The sequence below is a fragment of the Schistocerca serialis genome, chromosome 7 (assembly GCF_023864345.2).
Source record: "Schistocerca serialis cubense isolate TAMUIC-IGC-003099 chromosome 7, iqSchSeri2.2, whole genome shotgun sequence".
Lineage (NCBI taxonomy): Eukaryota > Metazoa > Arthropoda > Insecta > Orthoptera > Acrididae > Schistocerca > Schistocerca serialis.
The window spans coordinates 289,821,207-289,842,482 of NC_064644.1; the positions used below are offsets into that span (position 1 = coordinate 289,821,207).

A 21,276-nucleotide genomic window follows, 5' to 3' on the forward strand; every position below is an offset into this window, starting at 1 on the left:
CCATCCCCGACAAACCCCCATCTGGATGCCCAGTGTTGTGTTGTCCTCATTATCATTTCATCATCATCAGTGGAAGACAACGGGAAACCACCACTGGAATCACTTCCCTAGACGTTTATGCGGTGGACCTCTGTGACGAGGCTTCCCCTATGACAAGACCTGCCGTAAGGCAGAACACAAAGCTTTTTTTTTTATTTTAGGTAGAAAATTTATCATCTTAAACTTCTAGGGTACCGGCTAGGAAATAATGCAACTGACTTAAAGGATTTTGAAAGTTTTCGATGAGGTAATCAAATAAGTGTCCTCAGAGGAAACAGTCTCACTTTTAAAAATGAAATTTGCCAAGATTAATGGAACAGCAACTAAAATTTTTAAAGACAAAAATAAAGAATGTCCTCAAGAAACAGTCATTGGCTGATAATTTGCTTAAACAATTATCAGAGTGGTTTTGGGTTATCTCCAGCAATAAACTGATTAGTCAAGCAATGTTACTGGATCCCCAATTCAAAGGAAGGACATCCAGATGACAAAACATTTCAGGGCTACTAAGTGGAGGATGTTGCAGAAATGAATGTGTTGGTTGTTCAACAAGAAAAAAAACACAGCACATTTCTCAACCAGTTACCACTGTGACACATGAGACTTCTTCAACCTGGTACGAGTTGAATGAAACTATTAGTCAGCTTCAAGCAAGTCACGACCCAGGAAATGTGGCAATTATCAAACTGGACAAATAATTAGTGGAGGAATATTGCCTAGAAACAGCAATCCCTTAAACTGGTGGGAAACAAGAAAACTGCTGTGGCCAGTATTGAATCAACTAGTTCTAAAAGTATTATGTATCACAGCAACATCAGAGACCTATGAACAAATATTTTCAAAAGCAGGACAAATGTGCACTAAGAAGAGAAAGAGACTCACATTAACTACAATGAATCAAATTTTATTTATAAATGACACTATTGATTAATTTTTCCTTTATGGGAACATATACGGTAATTCTGACACGGAAGGGGATAGATGGTGAGGAACAATTACTAACAAAGGTTGAGGCCCGGAAGGGTTACGGGAACATAGGATACATTGCACGAAGAGTTCCCACCAGCACAATTCAGAAAAGCTGGTGTTGGTAAAGGACCCAGATAGGACCCTGTGAAGTGATCATTAAAAACATGAATGTCATATTGGGCAGCATGTTCAGCAACTGGATGGTCCAGGTGTTTCTTGGACTGTTTGTCAGTGGCCATTCATGCGAACAAACAGCTTATTGGTTGTCTTGCCCAAGTGGAATGAAGCACCATGGTTGCAGCTTAGCTTGTAGATCAGGAGTGGTTTCACAGGTATGCTTCAAAATGGCTCTGAGCACTATGGGATTTAACATCTGTGGTCATCAGTCCCCTAGAACTACTTAAACCTAACTAACCTAAGGACATCACACACATCCATGCCCGAGGCAGGATTCGAACCTGCGACCGTAGTAGTCGCGCAGTTCCGGACTGAGCGCCTGAACCGCTAGACCACCGCGGCCGGCTTTCACAGGTATCCCTGTTTTTGATTTGATAGGTGATGCCTATGACCGGATTGGAGTAGGTGGTGTCTTTTTAATTCTCTCCTTTCCCACTCCCCAGCTCCCATCCGCCCTCTGTCTTATCTCTTGACTGCAGCTAGCTGCCCCACCCTGTCTCCACCTCGACAATGTATGCTCCCATAAGCAGATCTTTACCATCCCGCACCTGTATGCTCTCCCTCAGTGATGTGTGTGTGTGTGTGTGTGTGTGAGCTGTCCCTTTACCATCAGATTCCTCGTTGGTTACTGTGGATGTGTGTCCTTATACTCCAATATTCTCCATGCCCATAGCCTTGCAGCCACGAAACACTACCTTTCCCAACATGATCCCGATACCGATCCTACCATCTCTTTCCTAATTCTCCTAGCCAATCACACCCTAATCCACAATTATTTCACTTTCAAACATCAAATCAGCAAACATATCTGTGTTACTGCCATGGGTTCTCACATGGTAACATATTATGCCAACTTATTTATGAGCCATTTGGAGGAATCCTAAACCAACTTGCATGGTTCATATTCATTTATGACATTTCCATGATCTGGAATTGTGGAAGGGACAAACTTTGCTCTTTCCTCCATAATCTCAACACCTTCTCCCAAATAAGCTACACCTGGTCTCTCTCAACTAAATCAGCCACCTCCCTGGATGTCTACATCCACCTCACAGATGGCTACATAAATGTGTCTGTTCACATCAAGTTCCCCAACCACCAACAGTACCTCTACTTGATAGTCATTACCTGTTTCATGTCAAAAAGTCTCTTCCTTACAGCTTCACAACCTGTTGATGACACATTTGCAGTAGAAACCATTGCATCCCATCTCCTCCTCTAACAGCAGTAGACCTGTCAACTAGTCACCACCACCAATCAGCCAGTATCACCTTGGCCTCAAAAAACTAAACCATATCTTTCACCTGGGCTTTGGCTACCTCCCACTGTGCCCTGAGATGAGGGCTATCCTACCCAAAATCCTATCCCCACCACCCAAAGTAGTGTTCTCCCACCCAACTGACCTATAGAATAACCCTGTCCATCCCTACTCCAATCCTGTTCCCAATCCTCCATCGAATAGGTTATTCCCTTGTGGTCACCTCCAGGTGAAAAATCTGTTCCATAAATTAGACAACACACACACACACACACACACACACACACACACACACACACACACACACACACACACACCAAATCCCTGCCATGTCTCTGGCTGCCAAGGCCAGACTGCGAGCAGCAGCATGTGTTGAGAGAAGCAATCTGGGTGGTAGGGGTAAGGAGGAGGCTTGATTGGGAGAGGAACAGGTAACAGGCTAGGGGTGGGGAACAGTAAAGAGCTGCTTGTGGAAACATACAGGAATGAGGTACAGAGATCGTAGAGCAGCTATGTGCAGTCGTGATGTTAGGCAGAGAGCAGTGGAGGTGGGGGGAGGGGGAGGGGGAGGGGGGAGATGGGGGGAGGAAGGAAGGAAGGGTTGGCAGGGAAGGAGAGAAGTAAGAATACTGTGGGTGTGTTGGTGGAATAGAGTGCTGTGTAGTGCTGGAGTGAGACAGGGAAAGGGAAAGGGATAGGTAGGTGAAGGACAATGACCAACAAAGACTGAGAACACGAGGGTTACGGGAATGTAGGATATATTCCCTGCAATATATCCTACATTCCTGTTAACCTCCTGGCCTCAACATTTGTTGGTCATTGTCCTTCACCCACCTATACCCTTCCTTGTTTTCATTCCAGCACTACACAGCCCTCTACTCCACCAGTGCACCCACAGTCTTTTTATATTTCTGTCCTTTTCCACTCCCCTGCCCCTCTGCTCACAATCTAACCATCCAACTCCGCCTAGCCACCATACCTTCTCTCCACCTCGCCTCTGTATGCTCCCAAGAGTAGCTCTTTTTATCATCCCCCACTCCTACTCTGCTATCTGCCCCTCCCCCCCCCCCCCCCCCAAGCTACCTCCTTACCCCCACCATTCAGTCCGCTTCTCCCATCACATGCAGCTGATCGCAGTCTGGGCTCAGCAGCCAGACACAGTAGTCACGTGTGTGTGATTTGCACATGTGCGTGTGTGTGTGTGTGTGTGTGTGTGTGTGTGTGTGTGTGTGTGTTGTTTAATTCGAAAAAAGGCCTTTCGGCAGAAAGCTTACATGTCTAATACTTTTTTTGTTGTGCCTGTCTGTGACTTAACATATCTTCTATGTGGTGAGTAGCGATCTACCCTTTTCATAATATTGTCATTATTCCATCCTAGCTTTTCCATTGTTTGATTTAACCATTCCATATCAGTTATGCTGCAATTAATGTACAGCATTCTATGCAAGCATGACAAGTAACCATCTAATAGCTCAAATGGCCACCACTAGACTCTGACAAACTGCGAACTTGATCATTCAGTTGCCGAGCATACTGCACAAGAAACGCAAGTGACTTCAACAGCTGCTTCACTATGCAGGCCATTTGGATGCTCGCTTCCAGCAAAAGTTTCTCTTTGTCTTTCCAGTCTATCATGCATTCTCATGATATCCTTGGCATCACCTAAGCCTACTCTGACCTCTTTCCCACTGCCTCATCTTACCTCTTCCCTTCTCTCTTCTGTCCTTTCCCTATCCTCCGTCTCCCTCTTCATCATCACCTTCCTCTCCTATCCTCACCCCCCCCCCCCCCCCCTAAAAATCCCCATCCCTGTATCTTATATGTTCTATCCTCTGAACTACTTTTGTCTTTTTGTACAGCTGCTGATTCAACTGTGGAAAAACCTACTTCATACCATCCCACTACCCTCTCCTTGTAATGAATGATGAATGTCCTTCCCCCCCCCCCCCCTCCCCCCAATCTACCCATTCAACTGCTCTCAAGAATTGATAACAATCAGTCTCACCGCAAATGCAAGAGCGTATGTTTGAGGCCTGTGTATGTAAATGTGTGTACTTTTACTAGAAAAAGTACAAGAGCTCTAAAGCTAGTGTGAACACTGTTTTCTGTTGCGCTGTTCTGTGTGCCAGGTGCCAATCCAATACAGGTGCTTGGTTTCCTTTACCTTATTTTACACATCCTTCCATCCATGAATTTCATTATTGATTCTATGCATATTACATTATATTTTCAGACACTGATTATTTTTGTTGGTAAACAGTCAATGCGACTAAATTTCATGTTAAATGACTGAGATAAACTTATGTTAAATCAATGGAAAATAAATGATACATGACTATTATGATATTTTTGAATAATAATGATATAGTACTTATTTATCACAGTCTCATATTATAATGGACAGTCAAATGAAAACCGAACATCCGCCGCAATGTGACCATGGAATGGGTCCATTCAAAAGTAATCACCACATGTGTTAAGACATTTATCCCACTGGGAGACAAGACGACCAATTCCTGTTTCATAGAATGTGGTCGGCTACTGAGGGATCTACAACCACACCCACTCCTGCACTTTCCTGTCTGACTGAAACTGACATCCACACGTCTTTCTTCAGGTCACCAATGATGTGAAAATCACATGGTGAACAATGTGGGCTGTATGGAGGGTGATGCAGTATTTCTCAACCAAATCACTGAAGTGCAGCCTTCATCCGACTGGTTGTGGGTGGGGAGGGGGAGTGTTATTGTATTATGCATCACCATTCCTGGGCATTTTGACTTCATCTCGCATCACAGTTTCTGCAAAGTGTCTTCATAGTGCTGCGCATTTATTGTGGCTCCACACTCGGGTAACTCGAGAAGCAAATCATCAAGACAAACAGCAAAGCCAACAGGGGAAACATCCCACATCTCATCCAACAAAGAAATCCAAAGCTGTTTACACAAGCTCCAGAATCATCCTGTCGCACAATACTGCCCGCATCCACCTTGCCAATCAGACGAAGGCTATGCTTCAGCGATTTGGTTGGAAAACACTCCAACATGTACCGTATAGCCCAGATCATTCACCATGTGATTTTCACATTGTCGGCAACCTGAAAAAAGACACACATGGGCATTAGTTTCAGTTGGACAAGAAAGTGCAAAGTGGGTGCAGTTGTCAATCAGTCATCAGCCAACCACATTGTACAAAGCAGGAATTGATCGTCTCGTGCCCAGTGACATAAATGTCTTAAGGGTGAGGTGATTACTTTTGAATGGAACCATTCCATAGTCCTATTGTGGTGGGTGTTCTGTTGTCATTTGACTGCCCCTGATAGATATGAAAAAGCAATGAGATCTGTTCATAGTCATCTCCTCATTTTGACCATCTTGAAGACCACATTAATTCATATCAGCTTCCTTGCTTCAGGTGTTTATCCTTGTCCAATATTCTTTCAATCTCATACTTCGTAACCTATTTCACTCTTCTGTCTATGAAGATTTTAACTTTGGGTCTAATTCTCTCATGGAAATCTGTGAAAGCCTGAATTTTTTATTTAAAAGTCACCTCGTTGCAATTCTGTTTCCTCTATTCTCTTTTCTTCCACATTCACCTCTTGGATCCAGCACACTCTGGTTCACTTGTTCATAATATATTCTATTATCTTACGGGTCAACCTCCCCTGGTCCATTCTAAGGATGTGTCCAAAGACCATGTTCTGTCTCTTCCTGATTATGTCTGAGGTCCTCTCTATATTTCCTGGTTTACTCTTTTTCTGTAATAACCATTTCCAGTTCTTCAAGGTTCCAATAACCTCCAGAGAACCCTCTTCAATAATCCTGTTCTTGCAAGGTATTGGTAATATCTCGATCCTATAAAATTTTCTATCATATTGTCTTCTATCAAGAAGCTGTCTTGATTTTCGGCCAGCACAGTGTCTTTTTTGCTAGAGATTTATAGACTTGTTTTCGTGGCTTGTCTCTGTAGTTGCATGGTTCAATTAGCCACCTCTTCTCTACTGATTGTAACAATATCACAATAACATCTGCAAATGCCAATATTCCCTTTTCCACACATCCTGATTGTATTCTACCAATTTCTTTAATTGTCTGTCACCATTATGTGATCACCTTATCAAGGATATAGTTGAAAAGAGCAACGGTGAGAGCTACCTCCCTGTCCGACTCCAATTTTGATCTATCTTGAAGGACTCTTTAAGTGTAAAAACATACTCATCATCATCATTATTAGTATTCTTTTTGCGTGTAAGGTCAGAAGAAATCAGACTAAAAGCACTACGGCCCAAAACTCTTACAACTTTTATGTATTTAGAAGTAGAGAACCAACAACAAAGAAAATTTTGACTGACGGTACACAACCAAACTGTGATAGTTACTGCTGTTGTGGTGATGTAAGGATATATTTTATAGCAATGAAAAAGTGTAACACATTATGTATGCAACACACACACACACACACACACACACACACACACAGAGAGAGAGAGAGAGAGAGAGAGAGAGAGAGAGAGAGAGAGAATACACACTCCTACAGCAGAAAGTTTGAGAGGTTTCACACAACACAAAATTATCTGTCACAGAATGAGGGAACTGAAAACAAAAATTAGGTTTATTCACCTCAATATTTAGTTTCAAAGCCCTGTCTTAGTATATAGTGGTCTAAATATATTTGACTCTGAAGGCCTTGCAAACAGGTCCACAAGATGATTTGCAGAACAAACACATTCCACATTGATACCCCTATGTTGAATATAGTTCACGCACGAAATAATAATGTACTTTAATGTGCTTAGAACACTAATTCCACGGTGCTCACATTATCAATGAATAATACGGGTGCGTCCCCTTGTCCACTAATCTCCAACAACAGTCGATTAAGGCATATCAGTTTTTTTGGCTCCTTCAATAGCAGCAACAATCTCCACTTCATTGGTGTAACCAATTTCTCCAGCAAACAAACCCATGATACAGCACAGCCGTGTCACCAATAATTGAGGCAACACAAATCAGTTGATAATCTTGTTTTAACGTCACCCACAAACTCAACTTTGGCACAGGCAAAAAGTTTGCTGCCGGATGAATTGCAGAAGAGACTGAGATACCATAGATATATCTGAAAATGCATTTTACAGCATTCCATTTAGGTGAAGTGGGTTTAGCCACCAATTAAGTAACTTTTGGAACAATGTAAGTGAGATATGGACAAACAGACATGTAAGATACATTAATGATCTCACACATGTACAATAAGGAACAGTGCTGGCTAGTGTGTTGCTACGTTCATTGTATACAAGTTCATTACCCCACAACATTTTTAATGGTTTCGTATCACCCATGTTAGAATGATGTAGAATCTTGTCTGTGTATGCTCGCTGTGGAATTAACAAGTCAGACACTCATTGTTCTATTTGTATGTCTAAACATGAGTCTAAGGGAGCATTCACTCAGAGTGCCAGGCCAAAACATGCTGGGCCAAGCCGTGATGTGTTGGGATATCAAACCCACTGTTTTGCATTGTGGTGCTGATACTGGAAGCTGGGCTGCGATGAGATGCAGAGGTAGGCCAGGACGCATCAGCAACATTTGTAATGTTTAATATTCCTGGCATGAGCGGGCAGTCAGCACAAGCCAGTGGAACTATACTTTAGTTTCTGCAGTACACATATTACATGTCTCCTGCCTGTTTTTATCAGATCTGTCACAGATGAAGTATTTATCTTCTTTTTGTTATAGAATAAATTCCTTCACATTTCACAATCAGCAAAGAAAAATTAGAAGTACTGTATGGATAAAAGCAAAGATACTTGACCCATATATCTTTTACTTAGCCCACCTATTCTTACACATACAGGAAACTATAAATCAATATTTTATTATATCCCTTCATTATTCTTCAAATTCAAAAGCTGAAATTGAAATGGGAGTATCTTAGAGATAGTTACAAATAAGAACATAAAAAACTTAACAAAATGGCGTCACGTGATCCAGAAAATCCCTTCAAAACGCAGTTCCACTTTGTCTTGATTTTTCATTAAACGAATTTCTTAAAAGATATTTTGTTCCAATAGCTATGCACAGTTCCTCGTCAGTGGAAAGAGAACCAGTGAGCCAAATCGCATTATCTCAAGAATGTTTGCTGTCACTGGCTCCAGTCACTGAACCATCACCACTGACAAGCATCACATCAATAATGGAGGGGGAAGAGAATGAACTGGTGGGAAAAATACTGAAGAATTTTTGTAACTTTAAAAGGACAAAATACCTTTGATGATGGTACAGCATACATTACCAAAGAAGACAGCACTATTTACTTCCTGATACACCTCTTCAGAGGCAAACATTTGTAAACCTTAAAATACAAGAGCTTGAGTATAATCAATATGATAATGCGCGTGATTAGTCTGGGAGCCCCACCTGTGGGGAGGCCCACTTGTGAGGAGCCCAGCCATCTGGTCTAAGTCCATTTAGCTGACGCCACTTCGGCAACTTGTGTGCCGATGAGGATGAAATGATGAGAAAGACAACATCCAGTGTCCAGAAATCGAAAACAGTTGCCTCATATGAAGTTCCGCCACACTGACCTCTCAGCCATGGAGGCGGACAGTATAATGAATTGGAGGCAATGACTTCTGCCCAAAGTTCTACTTCAAAAGTATGATTATATACTAATTTATCTTACAATAATGTGACACCCAATTTTTCTTCTGCCATTATACTCCTGCAAAAATGTACATTCTGTTTTGAAATTTTGCCTTGAATGTTCTGTAGCACACACTGAAACATATTATGATTCATTCTGTAACAAATAAAATTTTTCAAGTAAGCTTTCTAGTTCTCCAAGTAAGGAAAAAATTCTCCTAAATGTCTGCTGCTATTTATGGAATGAGTTGATACCTCCTATTTGTTCTGACCTTCAAAATTCGAGTCACTGTACTTCAAAAAGTACCACTAAAAGAATGTAGTCCTTGTTCTATTTGATAGAGGCGAATAACTGATGGCTGCACCTATATTATCTGCAACTTTGTACATCAGCTGTCTCAGAATGTGGAGTCCCTTGCCAATGTAGTTTAGACCACCAAGGAGGGATGGGAGTGAGGAGGTGCAATGACATAGACATCTACACTGACTGATAGTAATTTGTGTGTCTGCCCTGCAGTGTTTGAAGGTACATTGAATCTGTCCATTATTCTTTCTCACAACCTTCTCTCTACTGACCTTGATGTTGACAGGACTAAAATGGTTTAGTAACTTGCTAGATGATAACACAGAGATAGCTAATGCTACTAAGTGCTGATATGTTTGTTCAGCAACACTATTTTGCTCAGATGTATTTGCTCACACAAGACAAAACTCAATATCACAATCTGACAGAACTGCAGCTACTGTGTTATGTTTTCTCATTCTGTATCATATCAAAATACTTTTACCTTATGACTAGCAGCATTAAACTCTTTCAACAATATTTTCAAATTGTCAGCTACTTACATTTATTTTGTGTAAAGCATTTCTGAACAAAATGAGAATAATCATCTTTGAAAATAACATAGTAACGAAATCCATTTACAGAGTCAACAGGGATTATTCTATTGACATCAACATTAAAACAACTCATTGACAGTTTGTAGACAATCTTTGCAAGGACTGAATGATTTGTGGTAAGATTTGCCACAAGAAAATAAATAAATAAATAAATAAAATAAAATGAGTTATCATCAGAACACTTAACAGCTATACCAAAGTAAAAAGAGTGCATCTTGTGCATCACATTTATCTTGATAAACAAGTCTATCATGCTAACACTGCAATTGTTTCTAAGTTAATCTTTGTTTGTCAATCTAGATAACAAATAAGCGTATTCATAAGGCACAATTAAGTACAAGTTCTTGCAACTGCTTCCTTATGTCACTAAATGATAACACCTTTGTTATCACAAGTCACATTATTTCCATGTTATGTAGTTTGATGAACAGAGGAGAGATGGTGCCTGGCATCAGATATGTATCAAACATTCCCTAGCAAAGTAGGCATCCACTTGTTTATGCAGACTTAAATATTAATATTGCCAGTTCCATGTGTGAAATTAACTTTATTGTCAGCTGTCTGTATACACTGTGGAATCATAAACTTTTCAAACAGAGAAATACCATTTATTTTGTGAAATACTTTGTGTCATACTAAAGTCAGAAATTCAAATTAGCACTATCAAAATTGATATGAACTAACTAGCCACTAGTGAAAGATGTATTTGGTTTGCTGCCTACTTTTAAACTGGAATTAGAATTATTATTGGTAGCTGTCACCTTTATTTCTTCTGCAGCCATGCATTTTTAGTAGTTTATCATAAAATATTCAACTTTCTTGCAAAATAGGCATGAGTGAGTTTCTTTCTTCTTTGACTTATTCCATGCTGTTGTGAATATCTTCTGTTTCGCTGTTAATCATCTGATTTTGATTTCCTGTAGGTAGTGTCAGCATCCTGAGTCTTCCCATGTGCAGCTAGCACATTGTCAATTGGATGTGAATTCTCAATAAGAAGCTTTGTATTCTGTTCAGACACAGGAACATGGCACCAGGTCAACCTATAAAACTCATATTCAGGTCTTAATGTTTCGAAAATGTGATGCTGAAGCAGCGAAAGAGGCAATGTTGGATTTGGATCACTTACTTTTCCTCAGTTCATTGTGTAAGTCACCAAAAATGTTTGAAAGCAGCGATGTGTAGTTTGCTACAGATGTGACGCCATCTTTTGTTGTTAAAAAGAGAGAGAGAGAGAGAGAAGAAGAAGAAGAAGAAGAAGAAGAAGAAGATCAAACAGCAATGATACAAGGGTGTCACAATTTTTTTCCCCACAAGTCTTTTTTCATAAATGAGTAGAAGGTTCCTCTATTCTGATGATACAAGGATCCCATGTGTTGTCTCGTCTGCACTGAAATGTATCTGACAGTTTTCCCCCTCTGCTAATGATAGACAGTGACGTGTAACATTTAGAACTGAATAAAAGCAGTGTTCCTTTAAACAAAGAAGAATCTGCCATTTCTGTATTTCCCACTGATCTTCACGACAAACTGCGAATGTTTATAAACTATTGTCAACATTCATCATATCAGCTGTTTACCACATCTCTTGCCTTCCTTAGTACATAAAATGTAATCCAGCTAATGAGTACTACAACTCTTGCAAATTTCAATTTATTTACTTCAATAACTGCAAGATAGACCTGACAAGACATACAGTGCGCAAGCCATCCACTTTTTATTGCTTCCAAGTATGTGTGTTTATAAAGAGAGCTTTGAAACAAGAGTCAATTGCAGTTGTAGACTTGTTAACATATCTACAACTGCCCAAATGCTTAATACTAACAGAAAACATAACATATAGCAATGTAAACACCATGCATATCTCAAAAGTGTTTTACCTTGTTGTACTGTTACAACCCCTGGTTGTCCAATGCCACCCATATTCATGTTCTGTTGCATCTGTGTTGCTGTAACAAACAATATTTAACTCCGGTAACAGTAACTGAAAACTAAAACTAGACAAAAAGCAAGTATTATTGCAGCAATAATGTTTATGAAGAAAGAAGTGAACACTATTTCACATTTTGACACATTGCATTCATCATGTTCTATAGGTTCCACAAGGAAGGAGAAACTTCTGCAGTGTGGAGCAAGTCTACAAACACCTTAAAAATGAGAAGCAGCTGTTAGAAACAGCCTTAATTATTAACTACTGCTAACTCTCATAAACTGTTAGTGCTTACTTCTAACACATTTAGTTGGAAATGTTTCTGTTTTTTTTATTTTTTTTAAATTAAAAAGATAAAAGAGAGAAAAAGGAGCGTGCTCTTGCTTCCTCATTTATACTAAATAGCAAATGTTTAGCTTTTACTATGAACTTAAAAACATTCAATAAACAAAATAAATTCCACAATTCTACAATCATGGTTGTAGTATTTATTTCTATTTGCATCTGTAACACACCATTAACTTTTAATTAAAATTAAATAACCTTTTCAACATTGAACCAACATAGAAGTCCGTTAACAACATTAAAATGTTCAAAATGAGCAGCCCAGGAAAAACATACATGGCATGTTTGCTTAAGTATTCATTTAATCTGCCAGGTATCACTTGCTTGTGGCATAGATGGCAATGCTAATTACTTCAAAAAATGTACTGAACTTGACGTGTGTTGCTTCTTTCATATGATAACATTAATGGTTGTTTTCCAACTTCTGATTTTGTACTTTTGTGTTTTAGTTACAGAACCTGAGAATAATTATATGCTAAAATATCTTTTGGTATCTATCTTGAACAATATCCACCTACATTCTGTTAGAATGAAAACTGCAACTGGTCAAGCAGCTAACCAATATCTTCAGTCTTTGAAGCCAAATAATTAGATAATTTGTAGCAGTAGTGGTCACTCTGTGTTAATTCTTCTCACTTTATAGGGATTCCCATTTTCTAGCTACATGGCTGATGGGAGCGTGCTGAAGAATTTTACACCAAGCTGTTATGGCTGAGTTGATTGCTGTCTGATGTCACTGGAAACTTTTTCTCTAACAGTCACTGTAAGGTTAAGAAAAGAAGAGCACCAAGTACTGAAGCTTGAGCCTGTTTTCTGATATGAAGGTAAGAACTCAGTCTCGCTCCGACAGGACTTCATTTGTGAGGTCATATATCTATAGACTTTTTCATGAGAGTCAATCTAAGAGACAGTTAGGAAGTTATCTCTGGAAAAAATGTCAATGTTTTGTAGATCTTAATGATTTCATTAACAGCACTTCTGAATTTGCAATGATTCAACCGTTTGTATGGGTGGATCATAAATCTGTTAAAAGCTCCTTCCATCATAAGCTAGATATAATATTTACACTATCATCTTATAGCTTTACGCAACTGACCATGCTGCATCACCATCTGTTGTTGCTGCTGCTGCTGTTGTTGCTGCTGCTGTTGTTGCTGAAACTGAGCATACTCTTGCTGCATTGTTTCGATAAGGTTATGCGCCAGCTGACGAGCTGCTTGGAGAATATCGTATTTTGGATGCCTGTTAATAGAAACCAACTTTTCAGTATCCGAAAATTAACAATCTTAAATTATTATGCAAACTGTCAATAATGGTAGTCATTCACTGATGAAGAATTATACAAACTTCTCTACTAACTTGACAATATTATGAAAAGGATAGATTGCCCTCACCATATAGCAGAGATGCTGAGTCGCTTTTGTTGTGTCTGTCTGCGACTCAGCATCTCCGCCATATGGTGAGTGTCATTATTCCCTCCTGGATTTTCCACTGTTAGTCTACTAACACATCAGACAGTTCACAGTGAGGTGTATTACTGCCTTCACAATTTGTTGTTCATTAATAACAAAACACTGATCTCCATGTACACACACACTCTGCAGGCCATCATACACTGCATGGTGGGGTGGGGAGTACCTTGTAAATACTAGTCTTTCTCTTTTCTGTTGCACACATAAATGGAATGAGCAAAAATCAATTGTCTATAAGCCTCCTTACAAGCTCTAATTTCTCTTTTCTTGTCTTTACAGTCCTTATGCAATAAGTACATTGGCAGCAGCAGACAGCAACAAATGCTGGTTCTCTAAATTATCTAAACAGTTTTTTGCAAAAAGAGTGTCATTTTCCGTCCAAGGTTTCCCATTGAGTTCATGGAGTATTTCTGTAGTACTGGCTTGTATAGTAAAATCTATTTGTAACAAATCTAGTAGCATGCCTCTGAACTGCTTCGATGTCTTCCCTTAATCCGACCAGGTGAAAATTCCAAATACACAAGAAGCAATCAAGAGTGGACCTCACTAGTGTTCTATACATGGTGTCATTTACAGATGATTAACTACACTTACCCTCCATAAACTGAAGACACCCATTTGCCTTTCCTACTACTGACCTTATATGCTCATTCAGTTTCATATCACTTTGCAATATGCCTAGATCCTTAATCAAACTGACTGTGTCAAACAGCAAACCACCAATACTGCATTCGAATGGTACAGGATTATTTTTTCTACTCATCTTGAACAACTTACATTTTCAATGTTTAGAGCAAGCTGTCATTTCTTACACCTCTTAGAAATTCTGCCTAGTTCATCCTGTATCCTCTTACAGTCCCTCAAAAATTACACTTTCCGAATACTATAGCCTCATTAGCGAAGAATCGCAGATTGCTGCTCACCCCATCTGTTTGATTGTTTATGTATATGGAGAACAAGATCGGTCCTATCACACTTCCCTGGACATTCCTGACAATACACCTGCCTCTAAGGAACACTCACTGTGCAGGACAATGTACTGGATTCTATAACTCTTAACAAGTCTTCAAGCCATTCGGATCTCTGAGAGCATATTCCGTGTTGTCGGACCTTCATTAAAAATCTGCAAAGGATCACTGAGTCTAATGCTTTCTGGGAATCAAGAAATACAGATTCAGTCTGTTGCCCATCATCCATGACTCTCAGGATATTGTGTAAGAATACAGCAACCCGAGTTTCACACAAGCAATGCTTTCTAAATCCTTTCTCATTTCTGGAGAGGAACTTTTCTGTCTCAAAGAAATTTACTATATTCAAAATTGGTAAGTGCTCAAGAATTTTACAGCAACCCGATGTTAAGGATCTTGGTCTGTAGTTTTCTAGCTTCTTTCTTACGTCATTTATGACTTTGTGCAGGATGAGAGATTTGTGATAAATGCAAGCTAAGTAAGGGGTTAATGCCAAAGATTACTCTTGGTAAAATCAAAATGGGATTCCACGTTGTCCGGCAACTTATTTAGTTTCAACTCTTTCAGTTGCTTCTCAACACCAGCGGGTGAGTATTTCTGTTTCCTCCATATGGGAATCTGTCAAACAATGGTATGACTTTACCACCCTCCTGAGGGAATACTTGTTTTGAATGCAAAATTTAAAACTTCAGCTTTCCTTTTGCTGTCTCCTATTGCCAAGTCAACTGGTTGATGTCAACTGGTTGATGTATAACTGGATAGAAGCCTTCATCCCACTTAGTGATTTTACATAGGATCAGAATTTTCTCTAGGTTATCAGAACCATCTTATAATAAGGTATGACTGTGGAAACTGTTGTATGCTTTGCACTTCACTTCAATCTTTTTATAGGCTCACGAATTTCTAGCATGGTTTGCCTGCATCATAATAGATATTTTCCATCCTTGATCCACTTCACCAGAGCACAATTTAAAGTGTGTTTAAATTTTGCCCATAATTTTCCTCTACGTCCATCACATTGGAATTACATTATATCCATTAATGGTCCAACAACTGTTTATCCACTCTTTCCAGCATAAAAACTCTCCTAGCTTTCTTAATGGGTTTATTAAATTTAGTAGACATTGTAACCATGATAACACTGTGTTCACTAATCCCCCGTCTCTATACTGAAACAAGGTCAAGACTGTTTGTAGCTACAAGGTCTACAATATTTCCATTGCATGTAGATTTACAAACCACCTGCTCAGACAGCTTTCAGAAAACTTTGTTCAGTACTAATTCACAAGATTATCTGTCCATACCACTTGCAATTAATCCATAGCTTGCCAATCTATACTCAGCAGTTAAAAGTCTCCTCCGACTGATACTACACTATTGAGATACTTCTGTACTACTTAGTGTAAGCTTTCTTTCAATTATTCTAGAACTGTTGCAATGAAATTGGGTGGCCAGTAAGGACATCCAGTGATTAATTTTAGTTCACTCGGTTACTCACGTTGCAAGAACCATCAACTTGTACTAATGCTCCAGAAATGTCTTCGTTTAGCCAGTGAGTCCTTAGTGAAATGGTGATATAAGGGGTGTACAAAATAACTGGTCACATTTTCCCACCCGAGTTTTGTGACATTTAAGCCAGTCCATCCCTGATCAGACTTAATGAGCCGCCGCGTATGAATTCTTCCTACCTCTTATGTGAAGACACACTTTTAATTTTATGTCCTCTTGCAAAGCCTTAGCAGTGCCATTGGATTCTGAAAGTGTAAAACTACTGGCCATGTTTTATATAATGAAGTGAGAAGAAGTCTTTTGTGCAAACAATCTTTACACAGGATGCTATTTTGGAGCATTTATTTAAGAAACACCATAAAATGAACTTGTTCACTCTGATTATCGGCTAATTATTAACAGTACGAGGGCATGATCTACCACATGACTAGATCAAAAGGCATCCTATCAATGACTGCCGACTATGGCGCACAGTCTGTAACTTGAGCATACAATCAGTACAGTTTGTAGAAGAAAGTACACATTCGGTTATGCCAAAGTTATTTGTTTATTTATTAATATCAAGAATTCCTGACAGTACAAAATTACTGAAAGATGGTATTTATGATCCACACGCGGCTCCTAATGTCTAAGTGGCAAAAAGCAACTTCTGATAGCTAGCATTTATTAACAACAATAACTTGATTCATGCCAGAATAAAGGTACTTTCCCTACAAATCTCTCTGCTGACATCACGAGTGATTACTGCAAAGGGACCTCACACCACTGGCTCTGAAAGTGCAGATAGCCAACCACCTCTGTTAGCCAGCATGGGAACCTACCGCCTGCTCCTTACTCTGTACATAATGCAGCACTGATACATTCACTTCACATATGTGAAATAGCAAAACTGGAAATAAATTAAAATGTGGTCTTATCTGCAAATAAGGGGTACCTTACAATGTACAGACAATTTTGCAGTCAGACAAAATTTCAACCTTGACAGACAATATTTTCACTGATTGCAATGAACACCCCCCCCCCCCTTTCTATTGCAATCAACCTGTCTTTGGTATAAATTTCATGCCTCATTCAATGTTTCGGAGCTTTCTACTTCATGTTTCATCCAGCTCTTGGAGCCGAATCAACAGAGTACCTTACATTTGTTAAGGTATGTTTAGATGGGCCATAAAAATTGCCTTTTACAAACAATATATTCCAACAATGTTGTCAATAAAAAATGCGGCCAGTGACACATGTTGCAGCCACGTGTACGACAACATACCAGAGAGTGTGGCTCTCCTGCTTTTAAAACCCACAAGTAATAAAGTTATTAGAAAGAAGAACAAGAGCAATCAGGCTTTTTGGATGTGTCCTCTTTTAAGTAGGTGGAACGATTCAGACTCAGAACATCTAACTTGCGAATTGATGCCGGATATGTATGTATTCCTGAATATCACTAGAATGACTAAAAACATTCTGAATATCTCATCCAAACAGCTGTTTCAAGAATTGCAAAAACCAATACAAACACGAGAGCCTGTACACCAGCAACAAAACGACTTGCAATCACAGTTTGGTTTTTAGCAACCAGAAGTCTGAGGTACCTCTTTAAAGGGCACTACTCCTCACTAAGTATCCTGGTACCGGAATTATGCAATTCTTTGGCAGAAGGACTGAAAGATTTCAAGGATTTCATTAAGGTAAGTTTGAAATAAGAACACAATTTTTATTTTTATTTTATTTTTGTTTATGAGCACACTATACACACGAGATGAAGATCACAACAAAACTGAAATCTATAGTGTTCATCACTGCTGCAGATCGTCTTCTAGTATGACAATAGCAGCAATAATGTCTGCATATGCCTGTCTGCCCTCGTCATGAGAACTGTTTCTGGTGTACTCAGGCTGTAACCAGAAGTAAATGTACCATTTTCACTGTGAAGTACATTAAGGTCTGCTTCATACAACATGTTAGTTATTTTAAATTCAACCTCAGCTCTAACAAAGTTATTATACCAAAGTAGCTTGCTGGCAACATTTTCACCAAAAACTGCAAATGGGTTGCTATGTTTTTGTGTGGTGTTATTCACTATTTGAGCTTATTTTTGAACTGCTTGATTTTGTTCATCCATCTGAGAATTTTCATGTTCCTTCTGTGGCCTCTTCTGCAAGGCGCTGCTTGTGTTTGTAGATGCAATACCCTACTACCCCCCTCCTTTGACATGAACTCAGTGTCAGTCTCTACCTGGGCCTGAAAACACCGTATAAATCATTAGTAATTGTTAAACTGGATACATAAAAATCTACTCACCAAGCGGCGGCAGAACACACACATAAAAGACGGTTGTAACTGACAAGCTTTCAGAGCAAGTGGCTCCTCCTTCAGACAGAAGGGTTGAAGGGGAAAGAAGATGCGTGACAGAAAAGGACTGGAGAGGTCTAGTAATTGACTGTCAGTAATAGATTATTTTTGTTGTTATATTAGTAATTGTTAGGAGTAAAACAGATTGCAGTAGATTAGGCAATATCAGAAAAACAATTTTTCTTTGGATCATACATATGTAGTCCACATCCTGCTTTTGTATTTATTCATTATTTTTAGATGTCATCATTTGCCGAAGACTGGGAAAGAACTGTCCAAGAATTTAAAGACAGATGGAGTATTCTTAACTGTGTAAGTGCCATGAATGGAAAGTACATAGCTACTGCGTGCCAACTTAATAGTGGTAGTAAATATTCTAACTACAAACCATGTTTCAGTTTAATGTTGTTTGGAGTGGTCAATGCCAATTACCAGTTTACATATGTACACACTCAATGGCAAGGGAGGATTTTGGATGGCAGAGTTTTTACACACACTGAATTTGATGAAGTGTTACTGGACCAATCACTAAATTTAACTGAAACTGTGCCTCTTCCTGGCAGAAAAATCCCGGTCCCTTTTGTATTCATTAATGGAAAACTTTATGAAACCATTTTCAATAGTTAATGTCCATAAAACAAAATATGTGTGTAATTATACAACACAAAGAGCAAGAAGAATTCTTAAAAATACTTTTGGCTTAATTGTGTCAGATTTGTAATATTACTGCCTTACAAGCAGATAATACACCAAAAGTTGCCTTGGTTTGTGCATATCTACACAACTTTTTGCATCCTAATGCACAAAGCCAGATGCTGTATTCATAAACAGGGATTTTTGACAGTAAAGATGATGATACAGGGTGAAGTAATACCAGGATCTTGGCGAAACAACAATATCAGTATATAATGTCTTCAACAAGTATTCAGGAAAGCAACTACAAAGTCTAAAGAAGAAAGAGAAGAACTTGTGAATTATGTAATACACAATCAGGATCGGGTAGCATGGAGAGACATATACTATATAAATGTATTAATCATATTTATGTTGACATGTAATAAAGTTTTTGCTTGCCTCTGAATTTGGGTTTATGCTATCAATTCCGCTTCAGGCAAATCTCGAGATAATATGAAACTAATAGCATCAAACGTAATCCACGTGGCTGTAGAGTCGCCTGCACTTCCATTCTTCTTATGCAACTTTTTTGCCTTGTTTGCAACATATGTTCAAAGGCTTTACAATTTTTTGTATGCTTCATCAACCGTGATTGTGATTGTGAACAGATTGCCAATTACCCTTTTTCGCTTTATGATCTTTGTAGACATTACTTTTGATGTCCCATAGCTTCGGTCATGGACGAATCACATTTACTAACATTATAGTTTTCTTGTTTGTCCACTTCTCCACTGTTATACACAACCAAACAAAGCACTACATGTACATGCAAACTTTAAAGCTAAAGCGAAATAATATTGTTTCCGCTCAAACATGTGACGTGACTGCAGCACAGCTGGTACAAGGTGTGAGAAACAAAGATGAAAGCAAGAGGGAAACATTTACAGGCAAGGACAGAGAAAGACACTGCTCTGCAATACAAAATATTCTCCACTCTTTGAGGACAATACGACAACCTTTCGGCAATATGTCAGCAACTACTTGGCAACAGCATGCAACATCAGCAAATACTGTCCATCCAGACTGCAAAACTGCCATCTACTGCGGACACATTGCAGCAGTGTTGATGGAAATACTATAGCAGCAAAAAATTTGCATAAAATATGGCCCATCTAAACGACACTTTAAGAATAGTTCAGCAATTTACTGTTACAATTTGACATTCTGAGTGTGTGTACCTTGTATATGATCTGATTTCATTCTCTGCTTATCGATTGATTGGCGAACATTCATCAGAGGATCTCAAAGCTGTTGACTAGCTTTAAGAACCCCCCATATGCACTCCACACGCATTATGCTACCTGGGTAGCTGCTTTTTCCTGTGTGTGTGTACTTCTGACCTATCAAGGGGAGTGCTACAATTCTCTACCCCTAACACAGGTAAACAAATCTGCAGCCAATACCGAAACAGAATTAATGGAGCCTCTGGTTGAAAGCCTTCACTCAGCACCAAACCAAATGACCAACACCAATTCTGCGTAAGATACTGCAAATTGTATGGTCTGCTTGCACCTGCAAGTGAGGCCAGCAGTCTTCACTTCCACCAGCTGCCGGTATGAACTGAGGATGGCCTACAATCCTATGCTGTAGGTGTCATGGCTACAGGAGCCACAATTTGATGACTGCACCCTGCATCCTCAATAGCTACAAGCAAGGCCTCCTCCACGTCTCAAATAAGGCCCTTGGCAGACACATAGAGCACACATGGGAGTTCTTTCGAGCCCTGGACACTATTTCCCTACGGGGGCTTCATAATGCACATAACATAGGAGATCCCAATATCTAGTGAACCTCTCTCTCCCTGTGTGCCAGCTTGGACACCACTGAAGAAATTGCCACCTGTCGATCCCAATAACTAGTGAACCTTCCTCCCCTTGTGTGCCAGCTTGTGAAGAAATTTCCACATGTCCATTCTCAGGGTGACTGGATGAGGCTAGACAGCCATTCCTCACACTGGCTCTCCACCTTGAGCAATCCAAATGTGATGCAACCTGCCACACATTTTGTGGTGATGGAGTGTCCCTTTTGCGATGTTTAAGAATAATGCA

At 39.4% G+C, this 21,276-nt stretch overlaps 1 protein-coding gene across 5 annotated transcripts in view; it reads right to left on the reverse strand.

The window, feature by feature from the left end:
* Nucleotides 1-21,276, reverse strand: part of LOC126412848 (uncharacterized) — a 309,701-nt gene that overhangs the window by 153,185 nt on the left and 135,240 nt on the right. For all 5 annotated transcript variants that reach the window (XM_050082699.1, XM_050082700.1, XM_050082704.1 and 2 more), the window contains 2 exons: nucleotides 13,355-13,500; nucleotides 11,864-11,932 (listed from right to left, as the gene is read on the reverse strand). In XM_050082699.1, coding sequence (XP_049938656.1) covers nucleotides 11,864-11,932; nucleotides 13,355-13,500 — 215 coding nt within the window. The remainder of the gene's footprint in view (nucleotides 1-11,863; nucleotides 11,933-13,354; nucleotides 13,501-21,276) is intronic.